General features: G+C 51.4%; 1 protein-coding gene across 4 annotated transcripts in view; it reads left to right on the forward strand.

Annotated features, from left to right (window-relative positions):
- LOC113830645 (CMP-N-acetylneuraminate-beta-galactosamide-alpha-2,3-sialyltransferase 1) overlaps window positions 1-4,605 on the forward strand; it is a 79,540-nt gene extending 74,935 nt beyond the window's left edge. For all 4 annotated transcript variants that reach the window (XM_027431552.2, XM_027431555.2, XM_027431553.2 and 1 more), the window contains one exon: window positions 630-4,605. In XM_027431552.2, the coding sequence (XP_027287353.1) occupies window positions 630-803 (174 nt within the window). In that variant the 3' untranslated portion in view covers window positions 804-4,605. The remainder of the gene's footprint in view (window positions 1-629) is intronic.
- Window positions 4,606-10,504: the final 5,899 nt, after the last annotated feature.

Genomic DNA, 10,504 nt, shown 5'->3' on the forward strand with positions numbered 1-10,504 from the left:
GCCTTTCCACAGTGTCCTGGGAGCTGTGGATTTAACCCTTGTCTCTCTAAGTGACATCCCGTCTGTGACTGCCATACATTGTAAGGGTAGAAGCCTGATGGGTATGTCCCCAGTACCTGCCAAGTAGCAAGAAAGAAAGCCTGCCTGCATTTGATTTGTCGGCACACTGTTAGGTGCAAAAGAAGTAGCCACCAGGGTTTGTCATGTGTGTGGTGACCCCGGCCTCAGATAGTGGCCTCAGAAGGAGGGGTTGGAAACCTGTCACCTACCTTCTGTGTTCACGACTCCTGGCCTCCTTTCTGCATGAGAAAATAAGACTCTGAAATGATGTGTCAAGAGTTAGCTTGGATGAGGGACAGTTTGCCTCCTTTCCAAGCCCCTCTCCCCAACTTCTCTCAGGACCCCTGGGAGCTCCAGTGAAGACTCAGTCCCCCTCAGGGTCACCTACCTAAGGTCACCCCTGGAGCTGGACTTGAGCGTTACTTGGCTTGCTTTGGCTTTCTGAAGGAGGTTCCCCTGAACCATGAATGTTCACCATAAAAATCCCAGGGATAACCGCAGGCTGCCTTTCCTGACCCCCTCTCGCCATGGTCACACTATCCAAGTCTCATCTTGCCCTTGCCCCACAGGTGGACTTGTATGGCTTCGGGGCAGACAGCAAGGGGAATTGGCACCATTACTGGGAAAACAACCCATCTGCGGGCGCATTCCGGAAGACCGGGGTACATGACGCCGACTTTGAGTACAACGTCACCACCACCCTGGAAGCCATCAACAAGATTCGGATCTTCAAGGGGAGATGACGCTGCAACCTGTTAAGGATGGACACACCGCATCTCGCTCTCAACTTGCAGCCCCAGTGTCTCACTGGAGCCATTTTGTTCTGGAAGCTTCCGGGGCTGGACTTGGGGTGTTCCCAGGCTTGCCGGCAGTCTCTTGCGCCCTCATTTTGGTAGCATCTATTTGACAAAGTTGTCCGACTCTCCCAGGGTACCGAGCAAGTCTCAGGCCTCTCCAAGGTGGGAGTACTTCCCCACTGCTCTCCCCTAGCTGGGGGACAGTGGGACGACACTGGGAAAGGTCTAACCTCGGAATAATGGCAGTTATTTTGACTTCTGGGGTGGGGAACATAAATCGTGGAGATTCCTATGTTCTCCTATGTTCAAAAAGGTGGACATTTCCCAGAAGTCATTTACAGGCTGCCATTGAACTGTAAGCCTCATACTCAACTCAGACACTGGCTGGGACGTTTGTGACAGTTGTCTCCAGAGCAGAGCCACACTGGGCCACACCAGCACTGTTCGCCTTTGCATGAAGCCTGGCCTGCCACTTGATATGACATCCCCATTGTCCCTTTCTTCCCAAAGCTCCCTGATGATGGCGGGCAAAGCTTCTGATTGCCGAGGTCTCCCACAGAAACCTGGCGGCAGGAGGGAAGCCCTCTCATCATCCTGTGTGATTACCTTCCGTGGTGATAGGGATGGTCGGAGCGGGTCTAACTACTTCCACGTGCCTTTGAACTTGAGGAAGGATTGCATGCATTGGCTGACATGAAGCAAGGTCCCCAACTGGAAAACGGGGACCTCGACCAGCGTCCCGCTTTGCTGTATCTCTCACAATCTCTTTTCAAATGCACTCTGCATCAGTCAGAGTGTGCCAGGCGTGGGACGGGTGCTCACTTCTATTTCCTCAGACTATTGGGTTCAGGACCACTAACAACCAGCATCCTCCCTGGAGTCCTGAACACTGGGCTGAGTCCCTAGCAGCCACCTTCCTGGCGTCCTTGGGGGTCTCAATAGGGACATCCTAGGGCCACAACTGAAAAGCATGTACCTTTTCTCCTTACTCCTGTCTGCTCTCCCATCCTCCCTCTGTAGACTTGCTGTTATTTATTGATTGGTTAATTCAGCTGACCCTGTCTGTGCACACTCTTCACCATCCATCACTGCTCACAATGCTTCTGTTGCCTTGCTTGGCAAATGGGAGCAGAAATGGAGAGGAAAGCCCCTGAGCTTCCTGGATGTGTGTGTGTGTGTGTGTGTGTGTGTGTGTGTGTGTGTGTGTGTGTGTGTGTGTGTGTGTTGAGGCATCTGGACAGGGTGCTTGCTGGTGAGCAGAACTGTACCACTGATGATCCCTCCTTTTGCAACCTACATCACCTCCTTTTCTGGCACAGCTGACTTGCCTGCTTCCTCGTTGCATAAGAGACTCAGCCTGGAACTCCTTGGTGAGGGAATGGAGACAAGGGTGAATGCACACTGGGTGGTAACTCTCACCTCCTTGCAGATGTTCAATGAGAGAAACCACTGTTTCTGTTGAAAGTATCCCCTAAAGACCACCACAACTTCATCAAGGCAGAACATGAGAGAGGTATCTTGAGGGTTGCGAGGTCTCCCCCTGCTCAGGTTCCCCTCTGCAATAACAGCTCAGGGGCCTCAATCAGGGGCCACACACAGCTTTGGTCCATTCACGGGCATCACCAAAGAGCGGACACCAAGATTGCCACTTCCTAGGAGTCTGTCCTGTGAGTGGCTTTGCCGTAGCTTTTGTGCGGTTCTCAACGATGCAGAATCCAGGCTTTTAACAGAGGAACGTGATGTTCCACTTTTAAAATCTATCTGACATAAGACCATTGACTGAAAAGGCTGGGCTCTTGTGCGGTCCTTGCTCCAGAGAAGCTTCCTCATGGGTCCGGGTGTGAGGAACTCAGCAGATTTTGTTTGTGCATCGCTGGGTAAATCCCTCGGACAAGTCAGAATTAGTGGACGTTGGTGTTGGGTGACAGCTCAGGGGCTCTACTGCACAAGAGCAAGTGTCTGCAGTGAGTGCAGCCATTTCTAGCTGAGCACAGCTCAGGAAGCTCTTCCTGTCTCCATCAGCGCCCCCCACTCCCCTTCTTTGCCTCTTTCCTTCCCTCCCTCCATCCCTCCATCCCTCTCTCCATCCCTCCCTCCCTCCAGTCTCTCCCCCAGTCTCTCCTCCAGCCAAGAAGCTAACATTTCCCTTTCCCATAACCCTCAGCTGTCCCCTGTGTCTCACTGGCTTAGCAGTGGACTCTTAACTGGATAAAATACAGTCCACTGTGGCCAGAATTAAGTGCACCAATTAGTTTAAGATAATTGGAGCTTTCCTTGGGGTGTGGGTGACTGAGAACAGGAAGAGCCTTCCTTTCCCAACAAGACTGGGCTGGCTGCTGTGCACAGAGCTGATCCGGAAGCTGCTAAGTCCAGGGGAACCAGGGAAGTCTCAGCAGCACCCCAGACTGCTAGCCTGCAGTGAACCAGGAGACCGGTGTTTCTCATGCTGGTGGCAGGCTGCCCCTGCCCTCAGCCTCCCAGGGGAGAAAGAAGCCCATCTGTAGCCCTTTAGCTCCCAGAAGAGACAAGCCAGAGAGGAAACCCAGACACGATGCCTTAGGTTGGCTTTTGGGCATCAGACAACATCCAGTAAACCATGTGGGCTGGGCTAGTAGAACAGACCCAAGAAAGTACAGGATGGATAGAATAAGGAGGCTGGGAACTAGCTGGGCCCTGAAGGTCTGGAGATGGCTTTAAGGAAAAGTACAGAGCGTGCTGCAGTCTCCACTGGAGCCACTTGGGGCTGCTAGAGGCCCATGGCACCGTCTGGGAAAAGGACCTCCCTGTCCAATGTGGAAAGGGCCACAGGGGATAATTGAGAACACAGAGGTTGGCTTTCCTGTGCCCTTCAAAGTAGTCACCAATATGCAAGGCGAGAGAGGCCCTGGGTGCCCACTGCCCACCAGAAGACAGAGTGACAGCTGTGTGTGATCAGGAGCTGGCAGCTAGAGCCATGGGTTTCATCTCAGCCACCATAGCTTGGCTAGCCAATTTTGAGATAATATCAGCTTTCATCCCCGTTGTTACCCTCTCCTGTGCCCCGGGTGCTGCCTAACACACATAAGAAACACGAGGGTGAGGAGAGAAGGCAGAGACCAGCAGAGCGGTGGCTCGTGACTTCAGCCTCAGAGTATACTCACTGCAGCCTCAGCCAGGCCCAGCCTACTTGGTGGTCTCCCTCCATCAAAGGGAGGACCCCATCTTCACCTCTCCAATCTCTCTGCTCACTTAGCTTTTACCTTGGCTCCTCCTGCCCAGGGTCTGCCCCATGGCACCAGCTTTAACCCTTTCTCCAGAGCCTCATCAGGATCTCGCTTGCCCTTCTAGGTTGTCGTCCGTCCCTCCTGCACCCCCCCAGACCCCTGCACAATCACTTTAGCCCTTTACCCAGAGCCTGATCTGGACTCTGCTCAGCTCACTCTAGTAGGTGGACGTCGGTCCCTCCTGCACCCCCAGACCCCTGCACAATCACTTTAGCCCTTTGCCAAGGCCCCTTCAGAGCCAAAGTTCTCCAAGCACTTTGCCTCCCAAGAGCTTTTCCTTCCTTGCTTCCTGTGGCCCAGCGTCACCCACTTACACCTTGTATTCTCGAGCTGCCCCCCCCATCTTGTAATCCTCCCGATTCGCCTGAATGCATTTCCAATGACGTTAGCGGGTCTGCCTTCCTCAGCCCCTGCTTTGTTTTATTTATTGTTGAATATTTCCAATGATCTGAATCAAAGTGAATAAAAAGAGCTATTTTATTGTTTGGGTGTGTTCAGAGTTCTGCTTTGGTGAAGTTTCTATTCAAGGGGTTGGGGTGGGGTGTTCAATGGCTGCGTGAGTCATCGCCTAGGGTCCCCTAGGATGCTGCCCTCCCGTAGAGGTTCAGGAGACATTGTGGGGCCGTTCCCTGCTGTGTGACTGTGGCCGGTTACTTAACCTCCCAGAACCTCTACTGCCCTCCAGCAGATGAACTTGACCTTGCCAGTGTTCAGAGGGGGCTGTGATCAGAAACAAAACACCCCAGAAGGCCAAGGTGGATACAGGCCAGTGGTTCTGATGTTTGCTTGGCTGGGGCCCAGTGCTCAGAGGAGAGAGCCACACCCTGGGAAGAGCACAAGACAGCTCTGAAGTTGATACAATCCCTCTTACTTGGATTTTTTTTTAAAAGAAATATCTCCAGAGGCCTTGAACTGGAACTTTGTCCTATGAGATAGGTGTCTGCCTGTGATGCTCCCTCACTTGCTCTGGCTGCCCCTTCCAACACAGCTCACCATGGATGGTAAACAGGAGAAGGCAGAGGTGAGCCTAGCTTCCTGGTCCAGCCTGCTGCCCCACTCCTGAATTCACTGCACGGTTTCTGAAGCCAGTTCCTAGAAACATGTAAGGATATCTCCACGTGGTCCCTAGAGCCAGGCAGTCTGGGGGCTATGGCCTGGCTGGGTTAAGCTGAGCTGATTGCTGAGCCTCTCTGTGCCTGACCTTCGTGGACAAAGCTGGGACAGTGATGCACAAGATTATACTCACGCATGCACCAAGCACTGAGTTAGCACGGGCAAGGGGCTCAGCAAGGAACCCAGCACTGGACAGAGGAACCTCAGGAAGGGTCGCCAGACTCCGTCCTGTCTGACCTTACCCCTGATCCCTGTGCGTCCCTCACTGCCTTCTGTCTTCACAGGCTTGCTGTCTCTAGAATTACTTTTCTTCTATCACTTCTGTTTCTCACCAGGGGTCATGCTTATTCATTATCAAAACACACAGAGACAACATACACAGTATACATACATGCATGCATTACATACCATGCATAACACACAATACAGAGACAATACACACAGCATACTATAATGTGCACTGCAGACAGAACACATACCACAACACATCACACACTTCACACATACAATACATGAACACATCGTAACACAACACACACACTACACATAATACAGTACACCCTTACACACCATGTGCCACGCACATAAAACACAACACACATACAAACAACACAACACACACAGACCACACACATATACAGATACCACACCACACACACTTACACTATAACACACACACACACACACACACACACACACACATTGGAGACCCAGTTGCCTTAGACTGGCTTATGGTTTCAGTTGCACAATGGACAAGCAGCCACACGGTGGCAGCATAAGGTAGTTGGTCCCTAGGGACCCATGTCTGGCTCCCTGCTTTTGTCCCCTGTACGACACCCATGCCAGATCTCAGGCCCAAGTCCCTGAAATATACAGTAGCCAGAAAGCACTAAGGGCCTGCAGACATTTTTTCAGGACTTTCCTGGCACCTCCTGCAGGCAGGGACCTTAGATGTCACCCAACCCTCTGGACGTCCCATCTGACCACAGAGACTCTTGGAGAATCCAGAGAACCCTCCAGGCTGCTCCTGTGTTTGGTCCACTAACCTCGGGGACTAAAAAGTTTCCTTACTTAGATATTTGCTTATTTGTTCTGGAGATACAAGAAGGAATTACCCAGACAGCCCTCTGTCCCTGAGTCCCTGTGTCCAACCGACCACATGTAGTAAAGAAAAAACATCTATCTACACACATACATCTTCACACACACACACACACACACACACACACACACACACACACACACTGTATATGTGTAGGGAGACACCGTAACCACGCCTCCTAAGGACTGACTACAGGTGTGCTGGACCGCCCATCAGGGTGTGGTCAAAGTGATGTCAGGGTGGCCTGAGAGGTTTAAAGGGACCGACAAGGCACATGGGAGCTCTCGCCTTGCTGTTTTGGCACGCTCTGGCTTGCTGTTAAAAGTTATCCTAACCTTACGGATTTTGTATCAGTTATTCACCGCATTATATGCGTGTATGTATATATGTATGTATAGTCTTCGGAGAGTATATGCAGACCTTCTTCTCCATGTGGTGTGAGTGTGTATGTGTGTTGTCTACGATGTGGTGGTAGGGGGAGATGTATGTGTATGGTGTGAATGTGTGTGGCATGTAGTGTGTATAGTGTATGGTGTGTGTGTGTGTTATGGTGTGTGTGTGTGTGTGTGTGTGTGTGTGTTAGGTCTCATGTGTTGTCTTATTCAGGGATATTATTGTCGTGATGAAACACCATGGCCTGAGCAAGTTGCGAAGGGAAGGGTTTAGTTGGCTTACACTTCTGTATTACTGTTTACTATCAAGGGAAGTCAGGACAGGAACTCAAACGGGGCAGGAACCTGGAGGCAGGAGCTGATGCCGAGGCCATGGAAGATGCTTCTTACAGACTCACATGACTTGCTCAGCCTGCATCCTTATAGCACCCAGGACCACCAGCCCAAGGAGAGCACTACCCACATGGGTTGGGCTCTCCCTATCAACCTCTAATCAATAAAATGCCCAACAGTCCAATCTTATGGAGGCATTTTCTTAATTGAGATTCCCGCCTCTTTAGCTTGGGTCAAGTTGACATAAAACTATCCGGCACATGTGTGTAGAATATGTATGTGGTATGTATTGAGGTGTGTGTGTGTGTGTGTGTGTGTGTGATATGTGCATGTGGAGTGTGTTTTGTTTTATGGATGGAGTGTATGTACATGTTTTTGTGGTATATATGTGATATATATTATATAATATATATGTTATATATATATATAATGGTGTGTATGTGGTATATGTACATGAGTGTTTTGTGTGTGGTATGTATGTGATATATATATAATATATGTGAGGCATATATATATATATATACATATATATATATGTGTGTGTGTGTGTGTGTGTGTGTGTGTGTGTGTGTGTGTGTATGTGGTATATGGCTGTGTAATGTGTTTTGTGTGTGGAGTGTATGCACATGTGTGTGTGTGGTATGTGTGTCTGGTGTACATATGTACAGGCTGCTCACAGAAGCCCGGGGAGGATCTATGGTGTCCTGCTACCCCACTCTCTGCCTTGTTCATGCTGACACAGGCTCTCCCCTGAGCCTGGAGCTACTTTGGCCACCCACAAGCCCCAGCCAGCCTCCTGTCTCTACTCCCCACTGCTCTGGTGTTGTGGACCCAGGATTTTCACGCAGATGCCAAAATCCAAATTCGGGTCCTCATGATTGCACAGCAAGGAGTCTTGCCCACGCACCATCTCCCCAGCCCCCGCAGACCTTTCCTCGTTATTATTCCCTGAACGGTCCAGTTTAACAACAATCCACACAGCTTTCCCACTCCTTCAGGGTTGTAAGGAATCCAGAGATGGCTTAAGTGTAAGGTGTGGGGGAGGGGTTCGTGCACATTCGCTGCACTTGGAAATCATCAGAGTGCTGGAGCAAGACCCCTACTGATACCCAGGGTGGCTGGGTCCTCAGAGGCCCGCCACTTGCTGAGTGACAGTGAACCTGAGGGGCCCAGCGCACCTGTGCCGGGGGAGCTGAGTAGGGGCTGCTGAGGAGGGACTGGCCTCTGCTTCATCCTTATTTCCTTGCCATAGGTACCTCCGAGGGACGGGATAGAGCATCCTGCCACCATGTGGATTTCTTTTCCCTCACTTCCCTACCCCTCAGTTCCCCCACAATGACTGCCCAAGGCCTAAACCACAGAGTGAAGTAAATCTTCTTCCGTGTGTCATGCTAAACCCAGTCCTCCTAATTCTGTCACCTCACAGAGGCTGGCTGTTACCAGTTCTCACATCTATCATTTTGTAAACTTTGATTAATACTGCAGGCTAAGGTACACAAACACACACACACACACACACACACACACACACACACACACACACACACACACACAAAGCCCAAAATAAACTCCAATTCAATTCCATGCAATTCCCTGTGACATTTGGTGATCAGGTCTTTGGGAGGCAACTCAAGCGAGAGGAGGGCTGGAGACATAGCTGATAAGGACATTATAACAAGAAACAGAGACATTGAATACCAGTCTCTCCTTCCCTCCCTCCTCCCTCCCTCCTCTCCTCCCTCCCTCCTCCCTTCCTCCTTCTCCTCTCTCTCTCCCTCTCTCTCTCTCTCCCTCCCTCTCTCTCCCTCTCCTCTCTCTCTCTCTCTCTCTCCTTCTCTCTCTCCCTCTCTCTCTCTCTCTCTCTCTCTCTCTCTCTCTCTCTCTCTCCTCTAGTCTCCATCTCTTCCTCCCTCTCTCTGTCTCCACCGTGTAACGCCACAGCCACCTATGAACCAGGACAGCCCTCACGGGGACCCACCCACCCTGCTCTCTGATTTCTAGCCTCCACAACCCGAACAATTAAATCTCTGCTGCCGAGGCTCACGGTGGGTGGAACTGAACCCATGGCCCCAAGTTCCTCAAGGAAGTCCCACCCTACTCGTCCCCTCTAGAAGGTAGAACGTCCCATTCTTCTGACTTCCTCGCTGGCCGCTCTCCAGCTGACCTGGCCACTGTGGGCAAGGCACTGCCATGAATCTAGACGAACACTTTAACTGGTCAAGAAGAGGAAGAAGACTTTTGGTACCTCCTTGCAGTGCTGAGCCGTACGCTCTAGTCTATCACAGCAGAGACTATGCTTAGCCTCCACTGATTCCTGAAGTAGTTTTCCCGTCACTCCAACGGTGGCCTAAAGTGGGTTGGAGGATTTGAGCACTGAACACTGAGCATGACACTTGTGACATGGGGGACAAGGACTCTGGGTGGGGTTCCTAGCAGAACTCTGGACACGAGTCCTGCACAGTGGCTTGGGGAAGAAAATCTGACCTAGCCCTGGGCTGCCCAGATCCTTCTGGCCTTGGGTTAGAGCACCACTCAGAGTGTTCTGTGGTGGTGGCCACCGGAGGGTACAACAGAGCCACCTGTTTGGTCACAGGAATGGGACCTCATCGTGCTGTAGGTCATGAAGCCCCGAGTCTAGATCACAGCTGCGTACAGGCAAGGCAGTGATCTGAAGAGGGGCAACGATGCAAGAAACAGGAGAAAGAGGCCACCAGTCCCCAGGGATGTGTGTGAGTGCCGTGGGACCCCGAGGACGATAAAGCTTTGAGCTGACCCACCTGCAGTTCACCAGGGACAGGGGACACAGGCAGGCAGTGGTCGGGGCCAGGCTGCTGAGGCAGAGAGGCTGCCTTGCATAGAGAAAGGATCACAAGCTCCCAAGTGGGAGAGGGGTGGCGGAGTCCTTTTCTGGATGGCGTCATTAGATCTAGGATGGAAAAGTGGCAAAAGACAGAGCTGTGGGACCCTTGGATACTGCAAGTGTGTTCTACAATCAGGGAGTCAAGCTGTTCCCACTTGGGTCCCCACGAGCTTGGCACAGACACATTCCTGGCCCTCGGCAGACCCAAAGCAAAAGATCTTGGTGTCAACTTGGAGCTCTCAGGTAAGGATTCCATAAAAACTATTGAAATGGAAAGTTCCAGGGGCTATGGACTTCTCGGCCTCAAGCTCCTAGGCTCAACCTCTTCTGGTGGCCTTCTTGGTTGCCTCTGGAATCAGAGACACTCTTTCTGCCATCCTTTCCAACATCTGGACTGGCTTTGTAGAAGCATTGTCCTAAGCAAGGAGCTTGAGTTGGTCTGAGTTTGTTCATGAATGGATGGTTTCTTCCCCCAAGAGGAGCTGTGGTGGGACCAGGGGCATCCAAAGGTCCTGAGAGTCAAAGGCCTGCATCCAGAAATGGGCTTCCAGAGAGTAGAAGGGATGCCTAGTTTGTGCTGTGAG

The sequence above is a fragment of the Cricetulus griseus genome, chromosome 10 (assembly GCF_003668045.3).
Source record: "Cricetulus griseus strain 17A/GY chromosome 10, alternate assembly CriGri-PICRH-1.0, whole genome shotgun sequence".
NCBI lineage: Eukaryota > Metazoa > Chordata > Mammalia > Rodentia > Cricetidae > Cricetulus > Cricetulus griseus.